Source organism: Mixophyes fleayi, chromosome 4, assembly GCF_038048845.1.
Source record: "Mixophyes fleayi isolate aMixFle1 chromosome 4, aMixFle1.hap1, whole genome shotgun sequence".
Taxonomy (NCBI): Eukaryota; Metazoa; Chordata; class Amphibia; order Anura; family Limnodynastidae; genus Mixophyes; species Mixophyes fleayi.
In genome coordinates this window covers 177,805,593-177,824,942 of record NC_134405.1, presented here as the reverse complement: position 1 = coordinate 177,824,942, position 19,350 = coordinate 177,805,593, and the positions used below count along the sequence as shown (strand labels likewise).

Below are 19,350 nucleotides of genomic sequence, written 5' to 3'. Positions count from 1 at the left end.
AACCTCATATTCCATTTGGCCGCCCAATCCTCCAGTTCATTTAAGTCCCTCTGTAGAGAAGCTACATCTTGCTCTGATTTCATTACCTTACAGAGTTTAGTGTCATCTGCAAAAATAGAAACTTTACTCTCTAAACCATCACCATGGTCATTAATAAATATATTAAAAAGGAGTGGTCCCAGCACGGAACCTTGAGGTAGTCCACTTAAGACCTTTGACCAATTAGAAAATGTTCCATTTATCACAACTCTCTGTTCCCTATTCCCTAACCAGTTTTCGATCCAAGTACAAATTTTGATTCCTAGACCCAGTTGCCTTATTTTGTAAACCAACCTCTTGTGTGGCACTGTATCAAAGGCCTTTGCAAAATCTAAGTAGACCACATCTACTGTCCTGCCCTGGTCTAAGTTCCCACTAAGTAATAGACAGGGACCTAGAGAGAGATCTCTTTAGCAAAGGAAGGGGAGAGAGTGCACACATAGTGCACAGACACTTTGTTCAGAAAAATACTACATAAATACTGTGGGGAAAACTGCTGCAAAGATGATATAAAAACTAAATACCTCAAATAGCTCAATTTTTTAAAAAAAAACTACACTTAGGGGCACATTCAATTGGCTGTGATGTGCCGCAGAACCCATTTTTTTTTTTTTTGTATTTTTAACAGTAGTACAGTAAAAATGAACACTCGTTTTTGCTTTCACACCTAAATGAGCAAAAATGAGAGATTTGTGCAAAAAAAAAAAAAAAGTGTCTCATAGACATACCAGACACACATTGCGCTGATTTTTTCTTAATTGAATCTGCCCCTTAATATACCAATGCAGTGTTATGGAATGAGACATGGCTAGGTTTATTTGGTTTTCCATAAAATAAAGCACAATGTCTAGAATACAGAAAATTTTCTTTAAAATGATCACATCTGTCCTCAACACTGCCCCTGACATTTTCTTCCTTATTTATGTGCTTAGCATTGCTCCTTCCAGTGACTGTATATGGCATTATTACTGAAAAGCAGCAATAATTGAGGGCTTTTTTTCCCTTTTGGTTTTCACAACTTTCTGGATAATATGCTTTTAGAAAAAATCCCATAAATGTATTAAATTTTTCCTGAATTACTTTGACAGTTGGAAAAATACATTTTTGTCTTCTCGGGTCACAGGTGCATTAAACTTTAAAATGTTTGTCTCCAAAAATCGATAGTGGCAATGTAACTATTGAACACCAATGTTGCATGTCAGATTCCCATATTTCCAAATACTGCCCACAAAGGGAACTTTGTACTCTGGAGAACTAAACAAAATTATCCAGTACATTATATTAATGGAAATAAACAGATGTAAATAGTTTTGTTTGGCGTAACGGTGCAGTCTGGAAACTCCAAAAGACTGAGTTCAACAGATCACACTACAAACACCATCCCTAAATCAATTCTACATCAATGATAGGGTGGAGGGGTTAAATGTGTGAACAGTGCAATAGTTGCTGTTGGTTTGGTGCTTTATCGTGCCATTTGTCTAAACAAAATCTGTTTTATCTGTAAAAATACTATACAGAGTGTATGACTACACATATGCAATAGAATTAAAATATTATTTAGCTGCAACCATCGCAATTTTGTGACCAAGTCTCATTAAAAGTTTTAAAAGAACAAACAAAACACAAACCAGAAAATAAATCTTAAAAAAATCCTTTTTTCTAGCTTAATAACGGCATAAAAACTTCTGTGAAGGATACGTATTTGGAATCAGAAAAAGTAGCAATTACTTTTGGGGTAATTGTGTGAAAATAACTTTTGACAAAATCTTGAAAATGTTTCTCTCACTATTTTCCCTGTATAAAGACATTAATTCCAAAGTGCTATCACAAGCAGTCTTATTGTCATGGGTTTACTTGGTTAAAGCAAGAAAAAAAAAATATATTACTTGTGAAACCAACACAGTTATTGAGATACAAAACATCTCCAGTCATTTATTGTATATTTTTAATCATTTGCATTATTCCTAAAATAGAATTGAGAATAAAAGGCGTGTCCTTATGCTTATATATACAAACATTTGAGGCGCTTTACCTTGGTACTCTGAGGCAAAGAGGCCAGACTGCATTGCTATTTAAACAAACATTAAAATGACTGAGTGAACTTCTGAATATGTACCTTGCTTCACAAGTGATTGCAATAAAGGTCTTCTCCCCAGGAGGAATCACCATAGCATCACTAATGCCAGCTTTTGAAGATGGAGGAGTTTCCACATTATTTACATCCAAGTCATTGCAACCATTGCAAGCAGTGATGTTTCCAGATGTCAAATGTGCATTGCATGTTGTCAGCTGGTTATCTGTCACTGATTGTACATCCAAAGGACTCTTTAAAGTGCCATTATAGAAATATTGTCCTGCTTCTAAAGGTGCAACAGAACCGCTCATGCATTTCGAATAGTAACCTGAAGTTACATAAGGCATGTAACAACCCATATGATAAAACCTAAGAGGTAACCGATTAGATGTCATTAAAGTAGGAAGCAGAGGTTCATTTTTCTCATTCTCATCTTGTTTTGCATTGGTTACATTACATAAGGATGGCGTCATTTGTCCTGGTTTTAATGAAGGATTGAATGATTTTAAAGAAGGTGATGTGGTCTTACTGAAATTCGGTTCTGAGATACACATTTTAAACTTGAATTTATTTTCTTTTTCCAAACCTGCCACTTTGCAAGCAACCAATGAATGAGCATTATTTCCATTATTCCTGAAACAAAACATTAACAGATTAATAAAATATATTTTCATTCAAATATAAAAACTTAACAAATCAACATAAGCCTACTTAAGAAACATTCAATTACATATTCTATTAATACACTATATAAAATATTTGTTTATTGCAGATTGACACTGAAGCTCAAAATTACCTTTATTAAATTAAAAGAATATAATTTCAAATGGTTTCTCCAAATGACACAATTCTCTTTCTTTTCACCAACTTTAGTAACTGCTTCCATATAAAACAAATAATTGGGGGTAAATCTTCTAGCTTCCCCTCCTACCTTCCTCATCAGCTAAGTTGTGCCACTTCCATCTGATTACTGTGCTTTACAATAACTGTACTTTCCATACCTGTCTCACACAAAGTCTGGGTAATTTTAATGTGCACCATCCTGTCCATCTGTCCATACAGATAAAACATTCAAACTTATAATACTTTAAAAGTTTGTTCTAAATTACCATTTGAAGGAATAAATAGATTAAAATTTAAAAATCAATGACTACAAGTATATATGTAATTTTTCACCATGTCGATTATATATTATATTATATATCTCTATCCATCTATATATATCTCCATGCCAAACAGATCTCAAAAAAAGACACGTCATTGATGGATCTATACAAAAAGAACTATAATAGGTCTACAGTTTACATACTCAATACAAATTTGCAGAGCTTTACTCTGTCCTTGTTTGATCACTCCAAAGTGAGTCATCCTGGAAACCTCCAAGCCTCCTTTGTTCATCATTAAAGCAGCAGAGTACTGGCTGTCCAATTCCCCATCATCAGACGTCGACAAGCTGAAAAGGCATCAAAACCAATTTGTTTCTTGTTTTGTTTTTTCTAAAAAAAAAGATGCATCTTTCAGACATTATTAATGAAAAATATTCCCTTTTCTTAGAAAACAGAACATATAGGCTTGTGACATTGACAGTTATTACTTGTTGGCATTGTAATAAATACAATTTTGGCCACAATATTTCAAAATCAACCAGTCATTTTTTAGAGCATTTTCAGGACTCCCTGCACCATCAACAGAATTCATTGTGGATCTGCTGTCAGTGGGAGGTTTTCAATGAGTGCATACATTTTTTCTAAATGTAAAAATAAATAAAAATAACCTATTCTGGAGCTGCTGCACATTCTAAGTAGATCAAGCACTCCGCAAATACATCATGCGTTCCAATTTGGATATTAATTATTATGTGTTTTCCGCACTGGGGACATGAGTGAGGTTGAGGATCCGTTGCTACTCTTGGTTGTAGTTTCAGTTTATCGAGTGAAACAGGTTATCAAATGCTATAGATATTTTTCTAGTGATAGCAAGATCATGCATTCTAGGCTGAAAAGGAAGAGTACGGAGAGTATAGGGGATAAAAATACAAAAGTCAGTAAGGGGTCCTTAATGTGTAGATATTACTTAGAAAATACCTCATCTTCTGCCCATCAGGGCGGCAAGTTTTTAGGCTAGTAGATCATTTAGCATTGTTAAACAGTGGGGAGGCCTTTGTCCTATCTACGCTTATGCTTTCTTTTGAAAATAATTATGTCCTTATTGAATAGTGGACCCTCTTAAGAGACAGCGAGAAACAATAGACTGTGAGCGAAAAAGTTAGGGAGGCCAGACCTTCGGCATAAGCACGCCTCTTGAGAAAGTACCAATCAAAAAAAGAAGATTTGGTTAATGACTTCTACTAAGTGAAGAGGATGAACTGTGTGTAAAAAATATCTAAAATTTAAATTTATCTTATGCAATTTTGTTTGCTTTCCTGGAAAGTGCATTTTAGGTTTCTGTATTTTTTGGCAAAACCATATTGTGCTGGGACAACTTTCATAATGCGCACTGGTACTAGGGGCACAGTATAGATCAAGTTTTCCCAAAATCCTTTCCTCAGGAAGCCCTAACAGTGCATATTTTCCATATCTCCTTGCTGTAGCACAGGTGCACTTATTACTGACTGACACATTGTAACAGATCCACAGGTGGTATAATGATTTATCCGGTGACCTGGAAAACTGCAATGTTAGGGGTCCCCGAGGACCGGGTTTGAGACACACTGCCCTAGATCAACTCATAATTAGTGTAAAAAGAGACAAACAAAAACATCTGCTCAATATCTGTGGGCTATATGCAAAAACAAGCAATATTTTCCCTGCATACGAAAAATTGCATGTGCACCCCTTGCATCGTAACAAGGCTTATTCAGGTACAATGTATGAATAGATAAGAAAAACCCACCAGCGCTCTATATTCCAGTGCTGCTTAATATCTATCATTTTAAATGTACAACTGAAATACCTGTGTTATTAATAAGAAGATTTGAACATACACAGAACGCCAATATAAGTATTTGTTTGTTTTCCATTACCCTGACTAAGGGTTCTGTCTGGTCTCTTTGGGAGATATCTGGAGCGCTGGATTCACTTCTATCTTCTTTTTAATCAGGTACAAGTTTGTACCATTTAGCTGAATTTGTCCACAACTTTAAATCAGGGTCTTAGGAGCATATTCAATTAGCCGCGATGTTCGGAGTTATGCACAATTGCAGGTACTGTGGTACATCAACATTGCGGATTCCTCCTCGCACCTCTATGGGATGCGATGAGAAATCCACAATGTTACATCGCCGAAGTGCCTTTGCAACGGTTCCAGAGGTACTCTGCGGCTAATTGAATATCCCCCTTAATGTGCACATTGCGTTGGGTTATGGTTCTCTTGTCCACACCAAGTGGACATTCTCACATGGTTCCATTTCAAACTTCTGACAGATCTTGTTTTAGTTGAATAAATTTCAAAAACTGAAAGTATTCAAGATAAGAAAGTAGTAAGTCATGGCTTTGATGTTAAAGGACACTTGAAAGTTGTATAATTTTTCTATGGCTTTGAAATGAGAGTCTAACAGCAAGTTTTGTTGAAGATACTCAGAATTTAGAAACCCATGTCTTAAAATAATTCTCCCACATATATAATAATAATAATAATAATAATAATAATAATAATAATAATAATATACTATACATAATATACTGTGGATTTTATAAAAAACCTGATCTAAGAGGAAGACAGGAGATTTGTTACCTATTTCTTTTAGCTGGCGCAATGCACAGTGCTCTCCAAACATAACATGACTGGCTGCTTTCTACTACTACTGTGTTAACCAGGTCATTTCGCTGAGGTTTATAGCCTTCAGGAAGTCTTACGGAATCCATTGTGAAGAATATGCTTTCATCAATTACACCAGTCATTCCATAGAAAGCAGAGACTTTCACCTGGATAAAAAAAATAAAACCATCAGCAGTGTGAATTTAAAAGAGGTTTAGCTAAACTTCAGAGATTCAATTATCCAAGTAGATTACTTTCAAATTCTCTTGAAGGATACAACTTCAAACACAGATTTACCTCCTTTAATAAACAAGACAGACCCTGAAATCAACATACCTTATCTACCCGTTTACACCTCAGTGGCTTTACAGAACATGCCTCACTGTTCCATGTTGATGGATTGATGAAATACTCTGCTTTTACCCAGTCTCCTTTGTAAGGAATATATCCTAAAATAAAAATGGGAAATAATTTCCTGTAACCACCTTCTTCTATACCAGGAGCACCTTAAAAGACATTAGTCCAAATCAAAGAAAGAGCCTATTTGTGGAATTTGCTACAGAAGAACCCATCATCCTGCCTACTTTTCACTGAGACACATTGTCACTTCAGTCCAACATAATTATACTGTGCCAATAGTTACAATTAAGGTCAGCAGGGTAATAATATTGGCAAGAGGCCGTGATGGTGTCAGGCTCAACATTAAAATCTGCTGCCTTCCTTTTAAAACCATGAATTTGGCATGGTTCCCTCTAGCAAAAGGAAGGCTGTCACAAGAGTGGGACCACTAGCACGATTCAGGTACTTTATTAAAAAATATATTTATTTTTTTTATTTATTTTTTTTGTAAATAAAAAAAAAAACATGTTGAATTTTGCTTTAAATCTGGTTGGTTCCTGAAAATTTTCAAAATATATATATACAAAGCTTACAAGTAGTGCCTTTAAAGGAAACACCTTGTTTGAGGTAACTTAGGCAGGTATCATGCCTAACATACTGGAGTGAGCCACCTGCCTGGTTAATCCCTCATTTATGGAACATGTGAATCTATGCCCCTATTGGAAGGGTCTCTAGATATTGGCCACTCCCATACGCAGGGGGACAGTTGCACACAATTTGGCCCCTCTTCCATACATAGCCTCAAATCTAGTCAAAGGTAGACTTCTTACAACACTAAAACATATACACAAATTACCTTCACATGCATCACAAGTGGAAAAACAGGTTGTCTGATTAATTTCTCCTCCATCTTTATTGCAAAACGTAACGGTGCCAACTAAAACTTTTATATCAAGGTCCAAAGCATTTGAATTTGCAGGAGTGTCAATTTCCCATTTGTCAGACATGCACTGCACCTAAAAGGCAAAAACAAAGTCACAAGTTACTACACAGGGCCTGAGACTCATTCAAAGTACATAAAAGTGTCTGATGAACAGGCAGCCCTCCAGCTGTCACCTGCAGTCAACAGCTCCTTCCTGCTTTATTGCCAGATTTGTTTGTTAGAAACATGTGTTACAAACTATCTTTCATTAAAATGCATGCCGATAGGTGATTAAAGATAAGTATCTTTATTTGATTTGTTTTAACTTATTATTGAGATTAAGGGTAGTTTGTGGTCCTTATCAATGATAGAGGGCCCTGCAGCCCTTGTAATCATCATCATCTCTATTTATATGGCGCTACACAATCCGCAGCTCTGCACAATCAACAAAAAATAAACTGAAAAAACAAAATGAATACAGATTAGCAAGGGACAAGAGAAACAAACGAATCAGTAAAAATCAATACAAGAGACTATAAAGAAAGCAACTACTTAAGACACAACTAGACAACATTAAGAGTATTAGGGTAGCAAATATAGACAATAGAGGTAGAGTGAAGTGGGCAGGTGGACTGTGTCAGGATTATGAGCTGGATGGAGCTGCTAACTGGTATTAGCTCAACTGTACAAGGAGGCGCAGAGTCTAACGCACCCCTGGTATTCACAAGTGACCCCCACCACAAGGAGGTTTGGACTTCGCTGCAAGAGGTGCGCAGGTCACGGTTCTTCAGGACAGTTACCAGTGTAGTAGTGACGAGGGTGGTCAGCACAATCCGGGTCGAGCCAATAGGACAATGCAGTACCGAGGAAGATCCAAAAGGAGAGGTCAGAGAAGCCGAGTTCAAACCAGGAGAGCAAGTCAATAGAAACAGGATCCAGAAGCGTAGTCACAAACAAGCCGGGTCAAAACAGGAGGAATAGCGGAGATCTCTAATCGAAACCCTGGAGGCAGGAATGGATCTGATACTCTGGCACCCTAATGGTGCCAGAGACAGATTTAAATAGTAGAGCCCTGAATTTGATAGGTCGGCGGCCAGTGATGTCACAGATCACCGACCAAGAGCCGAAAGTGCCTAACAATGGGGAACGCTACTGCGCCTGCTCGGGCGGCGCTCAGACGGCCAGGGGAGACTGCTTCTCTGTTGCCTAGCGACAGAGCTCCCTGGCCTGGAAGTGACAGGTAGCCGTCCCTGCTCCATGGTCGCGATGCGGAGACGGTGCCTGACAGTGAGGAGAGAATAGCCTTAGGATGGGGCCAGGTAGACAAGTGTGAAAACATTCGAATTTGGCGGCAAGTTTGATTGGACTGGGCGTTCCAAATGTGGGGAGTGGTGCAGGAAAAGTCCTGAACGAGGTAGCGTGTGGTGGTGGTAGGTGTTGAGCAGATGCGGAGGTCATTGACAGAAAGTAATGTGTGAGTAGGGGAGTATTTCTTGACAAAATGGAGATTTAGGAAGGGGAGGCTTTATAAGAGAGGGCAAACAACTTGACTTGTACTCTTGAGAGAATGGGAGCCAATGGAGGGTTTTACAGAGAGACATAACAGAAGAGGAACAAGTGGGAGAGGAAGATTAGTCACAATACTTCATTCAGCATAGACTTCAAGAGGGACAGAAATTTGTCAGGCAAGCCAGAAATTAGTAGATTGCAATAATCAAGATGAGAGATGACGAGCATGGATGATGCTCTTGAAATGTACCATGCTGCCCATCACTGACTTATTCAAATACAGTGTATGGGCATGATTTTTATTTTAATACTCATCTGGAGAAATAGATGTACATCGCTCAGTCACAACATTAAAACCACTGACAAGTGAAATGAACAACATTGATTAACTTGCTACAATGGCACCTGTCAAGGGGTGGAATACATTAGGTAGCAGGTGAACAGTCAGTTCTTGAAGTTGAAGTGTTGGGAGCAAGAAAAACAAGCAAAAGTAATGATCTGAGCAGGTTTGACAGGGGCCAATTGTGAAGGCAAAGGGCCAATTGTGAGGGTTAGATGACTGGATCAGAGCATCTCCAAAACGGCAGGTCTTGTGGGATGTTCACCGTATGCAGTGGTTAGTACCTACCAAAAGTGGACCAAGGAAGGACAATCGGTGAACTGGTGACAGGGTCATGGGTACCCACGGCTCACTGATGTTCATGGGGAATGAAGGCTTGCCCATCTGGACCAATCCCACAGAAGAGCTACTGTAGCACAAATTGCCTAAAAAGTTAATGCTGGCTATGATAGAAAGGTATCGTTACACACAGTGCATTGCAGCTTGCTGCTTATGAGGCTGAGTAGTCGGAGAGCGGTGACAGTACCCCTGTACACCACGGAAAGCACCTACAATGGCATGTGAGCACCAGAACTGGACCATGCAGCAATGGAAGAAGGTGGTCTGATCTGATGAATCACGTTTTCTTTTGCATCATCTGGACAGCCTGGGAACCTGGGGAAGAGATGGCACCAGGATGCTCTATGGGGAAAAAAGCAAGCCTGCAGTGGCAGCGTGATGCTCAAGGCAATGTTCTGCTGGGAAACCTTGGGACCTGGCATTCATGTGAATGTTACTTTGACACATACCATCTCCCTAAACATTGTTGCAGACACTACTTAATGGCAACTGTACTCCCTGATGGCAGTTGCCCCTTTCAGCAGGATAATGCATCCTGCCAAACTGCAAAAATTGTTCAGGAATGATTTGAGGAAAATGAAACAGTTCAAGATTTTGACCTGGCATCTAAACTCCCCAGATCTCAATCTGATTGAGCATCTGTGAGGTGTGCTAGAAAAACAAGTCCAAGCCATGGAAGCTCCACCTCGCAACTTACAGGGATCTTAAAGGATCTGCTGCTAAAGTCTTCGTGCCAGATACCACAAAATACCTTCAGAGATCTATGCCTCGAAGGGTTAGAGCTGTTTTGGGGAACCTACACAATATTAGGCAGGTGGTTTTAATGTTGCCCTGATCGGTGTATACATACACAAACACACACATCACAACCCCTTTTTCAGCTATGTGAAAATTCTCCTAACTTTTGGTGCTGGTCCCTAGATTTGGACAAACTTGTTGAGTCAAATAAATTTATTGTAACCACACTGAAGGGCCCTTATTTATTAGTCATTTATTTATATAGCACAACATATTCTGTAGTGCTTTACAAATGGGAACAAACACATAGTGATAAAACTTAAAAAGACATGTTATCAACAGACAAAACAGGCAAGAGGGCCCTGCTCGCAAGCCTAAAATCTATAGGCCCTAAAAGGCACATTTAAAAACATAGAATTTGACGTCAGATAAAATCCACTTGGTCCATCTAATCTGCCCATATTTTAACCTTTGGTAACCTCAAACCCTATTTGATCCTTCATTGTTTGTAAGCATATTCTTATGTATATCCCAAGCATATTTAAATTGCTCTTCTGTATTACCCTCTACCACCTCCGATAGGAGGCTATTCCACTTATCCACCCTTTCTGTGAAGTCATTTTTCCTCAAATATCCTCTGGTAACCTTTCCCTCCTGTGAATGCTGTATTACAGGTTCCATTCAAGAATATAATGGCTGATGCATAGGTTGTTAGTTGTTAATTATATGGCATCAAATTGAATCCAGCAGCTGTTGTTCTTCAGACAATTCTTTTATCTTGAACACTCTTCACCTCCACCACTCCTTGAGAGGGCTACCATTTAATTAGCAAGTATGGTTGGGTTATTTCACTGCAGAGATGCAGGCCTCAGAAGTCGCACTATGGGTTCCCTACTCAAAGTTCTTCCCAGCAGCTATTACAAGCACCATGACTACTGAAGTGAAAAACAGGGTCTTTGGGGGTAAGGGAAACTCAAGTGAGCAGGGCAGATGTTTGGTGGCACCCATGGCCTCCAAAATACTGCAATATGGTTAGGGAGGCACTTAAGTGCTCCTTTACAAGTGGCCCTTATAATTAACAAGTGGCCATAGGATTACAATTATTTATAGTACACCACCACAACTCTACAGATTGCGTGACAAGATTTTAAAAATAAAAAATACACATCAAACCAGTTACAATAAAAGGCTTTGTTCACTGGGAGCTATCATTAGCACTTTAACAGAGGGCAGTATTGTGCTGTATATACTGAAAAATAGTTAAAGGAACATTCCATTATCATTTTGCCTTTTTACTGCTGTTTATGCATTGCCTTTTTTCTTTAGTAGTATGTCATGTCCTCAGATAAAGGCTAGCATCATAGGACATCTTAACATTACTGACCCACTCAGCTGGGTGATAAAACTAAAAGCATTTGCTGAATATCACCTGCACTGAAAACATGGAAATGCATCAAAGAATTTTGTGTAACTAATCAGTAAATTTATTTTTAGGTAAAATTTAAAAGGAAAAAAAAACCTATGAAAAATCAAACACATTCATGTCTTCAAATGGAAACTTTGATGCCCTGAAAAACTTAATTAGCAATCATTGTCAATAGTAACATTCACGAATATTCACATACAAAGCTATTCACGTAATACAGCATTTTACTTTTTTGCCTGCCGATATGCTATGACAGATTGGTGTCCCTCTTTAGCTAAAAGTAGTTTTAAATTATTACAGTCCTTTTAAAGGTTAGAGTATAACAGGTTGCACATTATTTAGGGCACATTCACACCTATCCTCTGTTCCATACATTTACATCTAAAAATAACACATTAAAAAAACAAAACATAATTATTGGTTTCTTATGGGCCCATTCCCACCATTGCCCTCTACAACTTTAACACAGCGTATTTCTTGTTTATTGGCAGATGCTACCAGTGCAATTGATTGTGTTGGCAAAAGTGCAACCCTTGAAAATTGCAGAGAAAAGTAGTTAAAACACATTACTAAAACAGATCTAAAAGTGTGGTTTTCTTAATGTGTCTTTCCAACTTTCCCGACACATGTGTGAATGAGTCCTTATCCAACATTGCAGTTTACATGCATTTGTTTCACATACTAAACATGAAACCAGATTAAAAAAAATAGATAATGTGTTAGTACAGTGTTGACTGTGTTTATCACATGTGATGTATTTAGTAACCAATGGTCACGGGCCCGGCATTAGAGAAAACATGTCAAAATACTGTGCATTTTTCAGCATAACACCCACCTGATTCAGATACCAGTAAAACATAGCTCTTCTCATATTAAATGAACACATAAGCAAGGACACAAGGCTTAAACCACTTCAAGGACAAAAAGAAAGCAGCTCTTTGCAGAACCAATTTATCAGCTATGATCCTGAGAAGAGCCTGTTTGAAATCGCCTGTCTGTTGTAAACTCAAGAAGTGCAAAGTAATTCCTGCAAGACCCCACCCAGATATCAAACACACAGGTTTTTTCAGGAGCAAGCTAAAGCAATTATTTTTGTTTTGTTTACTGTGCCTTTAAAACCAATGCAACTAAAGATACATTATCACATGATGTTTTGTAGAACAGTTAACTAATAACAGAAAAAAAAAACCTAGTATACATTATGAGCATGTGTCCAGAGGGAACTTTCCCCTGATTGTAAAAAAAGACTTTGTTTTTTTCTTTTTCTGTTTATCAGGAGTGTGAAAATGAGCAAGTCTTCATTTTCCACACCTGCTTTATTGAATGAAATACAAAAAAAATGCTCATGTGGGTTTAAAAGTTTGCTTGTGTTCAGAACTCCAATCAAGTGAATGGAATTAGTTGCATCTTAGGAACATTTGTAGGCATCAAATCACCTGTCTGGATCTTGTTATGCAGTAAAAGAAATAACTTCTGTCTACAATTGATATCTATAATATATGGGTTGTATAGAAAACACTCTCTCGGAATATACTTGTTTTAATTTAGATTTATATCTCTAGAGTGCAGTACTTAGAATAAGCAGTCTCAAGTATCTCCATTATGCTTTGTGGCTGCATTTAATCACACACACATGTGCATTAACCTAAATATCAGTAATTATCCCAACTGTATCTAATGAAGGAAAGCCTCAGAACTAATTCTAATGGGGGAGAAGGTACAGAAAGCTAAGACTAGGACTATATGGGGTATTTCCAATCATGAGATTAAACGTTTAAGGGAAAAAAAAAAAGAATGGGATTAGATGATTTTTCACGAGTTAACAACTGCATGAGATTTATAGTCTAAAGAAACCAGATGGAAATATGAACTGTGAGCCATTTCACCAAGAAGAAAATGCTTTGCTCCTAAAGATTTCACTTAATTTATTATTGCAGTTATCTGTTTAAAAAACCTTTCACATCAATTATTTAATTCAGCATTGATGATGATGCCATTAGAGTGTTTTGATATTATGCTCCATCAGTTTATAATGAAAATGTATGGTGAATGCCACAGCAATTCCACTATCAAGGAGATGCATGCAGTGTTTAGCAAGGCCTCACTGAATTGAATAGTGTCATGATGAATATATAAGAACATCTAAGGCAGGCCTGTCCAACCTGCGGCCTTCCAGGTGTTGTGAAACTACAAGACCCAGCATGCTTTGCCAGTAGACAACCAGTTGATAGCTGAAAGGGCATGCTGGGACTTGTAGTTTCACAACACCTGGAGGGCCGCAGGATGGACAGGCCTGATCTAAGGCCTCATACCAACTTGCATGCATTTGTGTTAAATAAAAACAGTAAAAATGCATTTGCATACATTTGTTCATTGCGTTTTTAAGGTTATTGGTGGTCACTTAAGCAAAAAGTGAATGAGACAAGTGTCTGAAAAAATGTACTCTAAAACATCTCACCCGAGCGTGAGTGGGTATGGGATCATTAAAAACAAAACAAAGCTTTATTATTAGCTCTGTTTACATGTATTATACGAATGTAGAAAACTCTAATGCAACTAATTACAATAGTATAATTACACAGAATGTAGTCCTGTCAAAGCATGCAAACAGCTTTCCCATTGTGCATGCACTGTTCAAAAATCAGGACATCTTACGGATCACAAGCTTCAGATTTAATCCAATATGTGTTCAAACAGTAGTGCAATGTGGCTAAAAAGTTTCCTGTGTTTTGCATTTCAAATGAGCATCAGGGGCCACATTAGAGCCAAATTGTGGGCAGGAGAGAGTGAATGCGCAGACCGATCCTATGAGGAAGTGTTGTCACACCATCTAGTCATACCTGCTTTTGACAAAGCTTAGCACTCAGCCTGGGGAGAGCAGTCAGTACAGCAGAGTGCATATGCAGGAAATGTGCACACATCAAAAGAAGCCACAGCATCAAAGTCTATCACTATCTGGCAGGGCTGTGATTGGGTGTAAAGAGCTCAACCAACTCTGCTCAAGGCCAGCCCCCACCTCTAAATCTCTGAAGATGCGCTGTCAGGCAACTTATAGCCCAAGAGCATAGTTCAACCAAGTTGGCAGGTATGTTCCAATGCCAGATGTTAAGTGACCACGTTACAGTGGGGGCTTGTCTAGCACTAGACTGCTCTCCAACCCCCTCCCTCTCCCTTCACACACTGGAGGAATGTTCTGCATCCATCTGCAAACCAGACAACTTCCCCATAAATGCACCATCTCTACCTGTTCGTTTTAATATGTCTTCCTGCAAATCAAAATATATTTTTTGTACGTGGATGTTAACAATAGGAGCACAAGTTTGCCCAACCCACATTTACTTTTCAATGATCTGATCACCCAGACCCTTCCTTCAGAATAAGCTGCACCCCTGCAGACACTGTCAGTTTCATATACAATATGAATTTGTGTTGATCTAAATCCTCTGTCTAACCTGTCTGCTGGTTGCTACACTGGCTCCTTGTTCCCTACAGATTACACAACAAGCTCATTCCCACCTATAAAGTCACTCCTCAACCCCCTTATATCTCCAACCTCAGTGTTCTCCCTAGCACCCCGGGTGCTCCACCCGGCTGTTTTTACTTGTCACCCAACTCTTGGAGACCAACAGTGTCCTATTATAATAGAATAAACCATTATTTCTCCTATTAGAACAGGCACTATGTGAGCACTACGGTCAGCAGTGTGTGTTAAGACTACTGACCACTAGTCTGACCAGTCCTGGCAGGTGTGGGCAATAACCTCCAACATTTTACAATATTATTGCAAAGAATTATGCTGGCCCCACCTGGCTACCTCTTAATGCACTGGAAGCTTGTATAATATATAAGGATGGACAAGTACACATGTCCACATCAGCAGGATTAAATAAAGCTATAGCTTTCGACACCTATATGATGTTAATGATTGACAATGAGACAGGTCTAGAGCCTCCCGGCCCAAGTGATATAATGTTACCAGTACTAAAACTAGTACCACCTAGTGAATGGGCAGTGGGAAAAGTTGATGTGGGACTTAAGGTAGACCCAGCACAAAGACGACTAAAAGCAAATGTGACACCAGTTAAAATTAAGCAGTATCTGTTGAAACCAGAACAAAATGAGGCAATGACTAAACAAATAAAAGACTTTGTACAGGCAGGAGTACTAAAGCCCTGACGATCTCCTTGGAACAATCCGTTGTTTCCCGTAAAGAAAATAATCCAAACCACATGAACCAGTGTCCTACCTGATGATTCATGATCTAAGGGAGATTAACAAAAGAATGATGGTAGACAGTCCAATTGTTCCAAATCCACAAACACTGCTAAATAAAATACCTACCTCAGCTTCCTACTTTACAGTAATAGACCTTGCAAATGCCTTCTCAGTACCAATAACAATAGACAGTCAGCTATTACTGGCCTTCACACACCAAGGGAAGCAATATACATTGACTAGGTTGCCTCAAGGGGGGGACACTTTCACAAGTGAATTCTCAGAAGCTATGACCCAGATATTGCAAGGGTGAGCCCCTGGAGAAATATACAGTACTCATACAGTATGTTGATGATTTACTGTTTTGCACAAAAACACAAGAATGCTGTGTAAAAGAAACAAATTTCATTACTGACATTTCTAGCAAAGGAAAATTACAAGTCAATAAAGACAAGATGCAGTTAGCTCAAACGCTTGTACAGTTTCTAGGGCACTGCCTATCACATTAGACAAGACACATTACCACACATAGGAGGGAAGTAATATTTAAAATGAAACCCCCTAAGATATTGAAAGAAATGCGGGCTTTCAGAAGTGTCATCAATTATTGCAGAGACTGGCTACCTGCAGCCTCTCTCAAACTGCAAGTCTTGTATGACACCCTAAAAAGAGATAAGGAACAGGGACCACTCCCACTCTCCCCTGAGCAGGAACAAATGTTTAACCAATTTAAAGCTGATGTAACTTTAGCGCCAGCCCTGTCTTTGCCAGATTATAACAAGTTGTTTAATCTGTTTTACCATGAAACACAAGGGCATGCCCAGGTAGTACTCACACAAGCACATGGAGGAAAAGAAAGACCTTTAGCATATTACGCTACGCAGCTGGACCCTGTAATCAGGGCAGCACCAACATGTGTTAAATCAATAACAGCAGCTAGCGGTGGTAAATGTAGAGGCACACACTCGGAAACAGACCACAGGCAATGCCCTAGCAGATGCAGTTGCACAGCAAGCTGCTGTAATGCCACGGAACTCTGTGAACATACATGTTGTGGCCCTACCCCCAATCCCAGACCTAGACACACTCAAAGTTTCAAGAACAAGCCCCACATGTTGAGAAATAGGCCTGGAAAAGGCAAAGGGCAGAGAAAAAAGGAAATGCATGGCGTTTGCAGGATAGCTATTGTTTTCCAAAGGTACTGTTCCCAGTGATGGCACAAGTCCTGCATGGATAGGTCCAGGTGTCCAAGGACACCCTGGTAAAGGACCTGGAAAGGAATTGGGTGGCTCCTGGATTTGCACAAGCATATGTATCTGGATATGCGATATGTGCTTTACACAATCCTGGCAAGAATGTAAAAGTCCCACCCAAAAGTACCCCACAGACTCTATACCTTTTCCAAATGCTGCAGATTTACTTTATACAGTTGCCAAAAATAGCTGGCTACGAGTATGTCCTCGTGTGCACTGACCTGTTTGGCCATTGGGCGGAGACATGGCCTTGCAGGGCAGCAACTACTGTGGCAGTGGCAAAGAAATGGATGTCAGAAGTGGTGTTTCGATATGGGGTTCCAGAAGTGATTGAAAGTAATAGGGGTACACTTTACACAGACAAGGAACTACAACAGGTCCTAGAAGAACTGGGTATCACGTCAGCACTACACACCGCCTATTACCCCCAGAGTAGTGGGCGGGTAGAAAGGCTGAATGGTACATTAAGTTTTAAAATGCAGAAACAGGGAAAAATTGGCTGGACTGCCTACCTTTAGCCCTACATTCCGTCAGGAATACTCCAGGAGGGAAGTTAAAACTGATCCCCTATGAGATTCTTTTCAGGGCACCTTATGGATTGGGATGTTATTTTCCCCAGCAATTACAGTTCATGGTGATTTGACAGCATATATGGTACAGTTACACAAGCAATTGACTAATATCCACCACAAGGTGTTCTCTTCCATTCCAGATCCAAACCAAGATCCCAATACCCATTGGTTAGAACCTGGAGACTGGGATGTCATAAAGAAACACGTGAGAAAAACTCTTGAACCCAGGTTTGAAGGACTATACCAGATCTTATTGACAACTCCCACGGCAGTGAAAGTACATGGAAGAGACACCTGGATACATTGCCTTGAAAAAGCATGTAGCGAAACGCGCGTTGGCATTTACCCTGCTACTGTGTCTAATCACTCCTTGCTATTTTGCCTACATTTAGTAATCTTTGATACCAACCATACCCTGTATGGGTTAGATAAGAGCATGAATGTGTGTGTGTGTAGGACTGTAAAAACGGCAGGCTTCCAACTTAGAAGGAGCTGCAACAGACACATCAGATGCCTGTCTGATAACAGAGTAATTAAACAATCAAATATACGAGTGGAACTACTGGAGCAGTAAAGTGTCGGATTATAAAACTAAGCCAAACAATTGCTAGGCAGAGACCTTATTCAAATCCTAGTAATCCTATTATAAATATATACACAAGCTCAAGTTTTTACTGAGCTTTATACAATAGAGTGTATGTGGATTAGTGAAATCACATTGAGAATGTGTCTCAGATTTATATGGAGCTCTCATTATCTTAAGATATCCTTTTATTGACAAATAAAGTTATTTCAAAGGATTATTGGGACATCAGATCGATCAAATAACTGCCAGAGAGTCCAAATAACTTCATCCACATACTGTTGCTAATAAGATTACATGACATTCAGTCCAGTTTACACTATATATACTTAAACCAATCTTTGATTTGGAGTGATATTCAACTGTTAGACTGGTCTAATATAGGAGTGATTACTATACTATATATTGAACAGCTATACATACTTATATCAAGTAGCGGGGTATAGCAATTTATTTTGCTATTCTAATTCACTTTAATCACTTTGGTTTTAATATTTCGCTATTCAATTAGGAGGGATTCTTTTTAAAGCATACCAAATAAAATACAGATATTTTAATATATTATTGACATCGCGGAGTGCCTTCGAATACACATTTTCTCTCTATCCTCTCTTCCTCTACCTGTACACCTGGATACATGCCTCCGATTGCAAGATCTTCAGACAAGTGGAGTCAAAGTAAAATGTATAAGCAAAAACTGGCTGTAGTGACCTGTGCTGGGCTAATGTCTTTTGTAGTTGCAGATTCAGTTTGGTCCCTTTTTCTGAATTCTCTTGTGCGAGAAGTGGGTGATAAACCAATACACTGAAATCTTAACATAAGAGAATTACATAAACACCTACTGGACCAACAGGACAATAGATTGATCCAAATGCATTACATGCTTAGAGGGGCAGGGAAATTCTCTGACTGTTGGATATGTACTCACTCTCCCATTTCATCATGCCCTTTCTAGCTACACCAGAAGAATTAAATGTCAATGGGACATGGGGAAGCCCTTGTAATTTAACAATACTAAGATTGCTCTATATGTTCTGGGTGGACACAGGCTCCCTGGTTGGTAGTAAAGACAAATCAACAAGACTAATGCCCATGTAATGGAATGCAATCTGGACAAGAGTGATGACACTCAGTGTGCCACTGTCAGAGTTAGAATCATTTTCCTGGGAGAAAACCCCTTGACTAATGAAACCATCATCCTACATAGTAACCTGCCCAAAAATGAAGTAGGTTTACAGATTACTG

General features: G+C 38.9%; 1 protein-coding gene across 5 annotated transcripts in view; it reads right to left on the bottom strand.

Annotated features, from left to right (window-relative positions):
- MOV10L1 (Mov10 like RNA helicase 1) overlaps positions 1–19,350 on the bottom strand; it is a 100,812-nt gene that overhangs the window by 72,436 nt on the left and 9,026 nt on the right. For 4 of the 5 annotated variants that reach the window (XR_012691327.1, XM_075208885.1, XM_075208887.1 and 1 more), the window contains exons 3-7: positions 7,065–7,224; positions 6,206–6,318; positions 5,846–6,036; positions 3,423–3,566; positions 2,156–2,746 (exon numbers count right to left, since the gene is read on the bottom strand). Coding sequence is in view for 4 of the 5 variants with exons in the window: in XM_075208885.1 (XP_075064986.1) it covers positions 2,156–2,746; positions 3,423–3,566; positions 5,846–6,036; positions 6,206–6,318; positions 7,065–7,224 (1,199 nt within the window). In the remaining variant the exon portion in view is untranslated. Of the gene's footprint in view, positions 1–2,155; positions 2,747–3,422; positions 3,567–5,845; positions 6,037–6,205; positions 6,319–7,064; positions 7,225–12,317; positions 12,392–19,350 lie in introns of those variants that run through there. The other variant, XM_075208888.1, reaches the window with a different exon arrangement.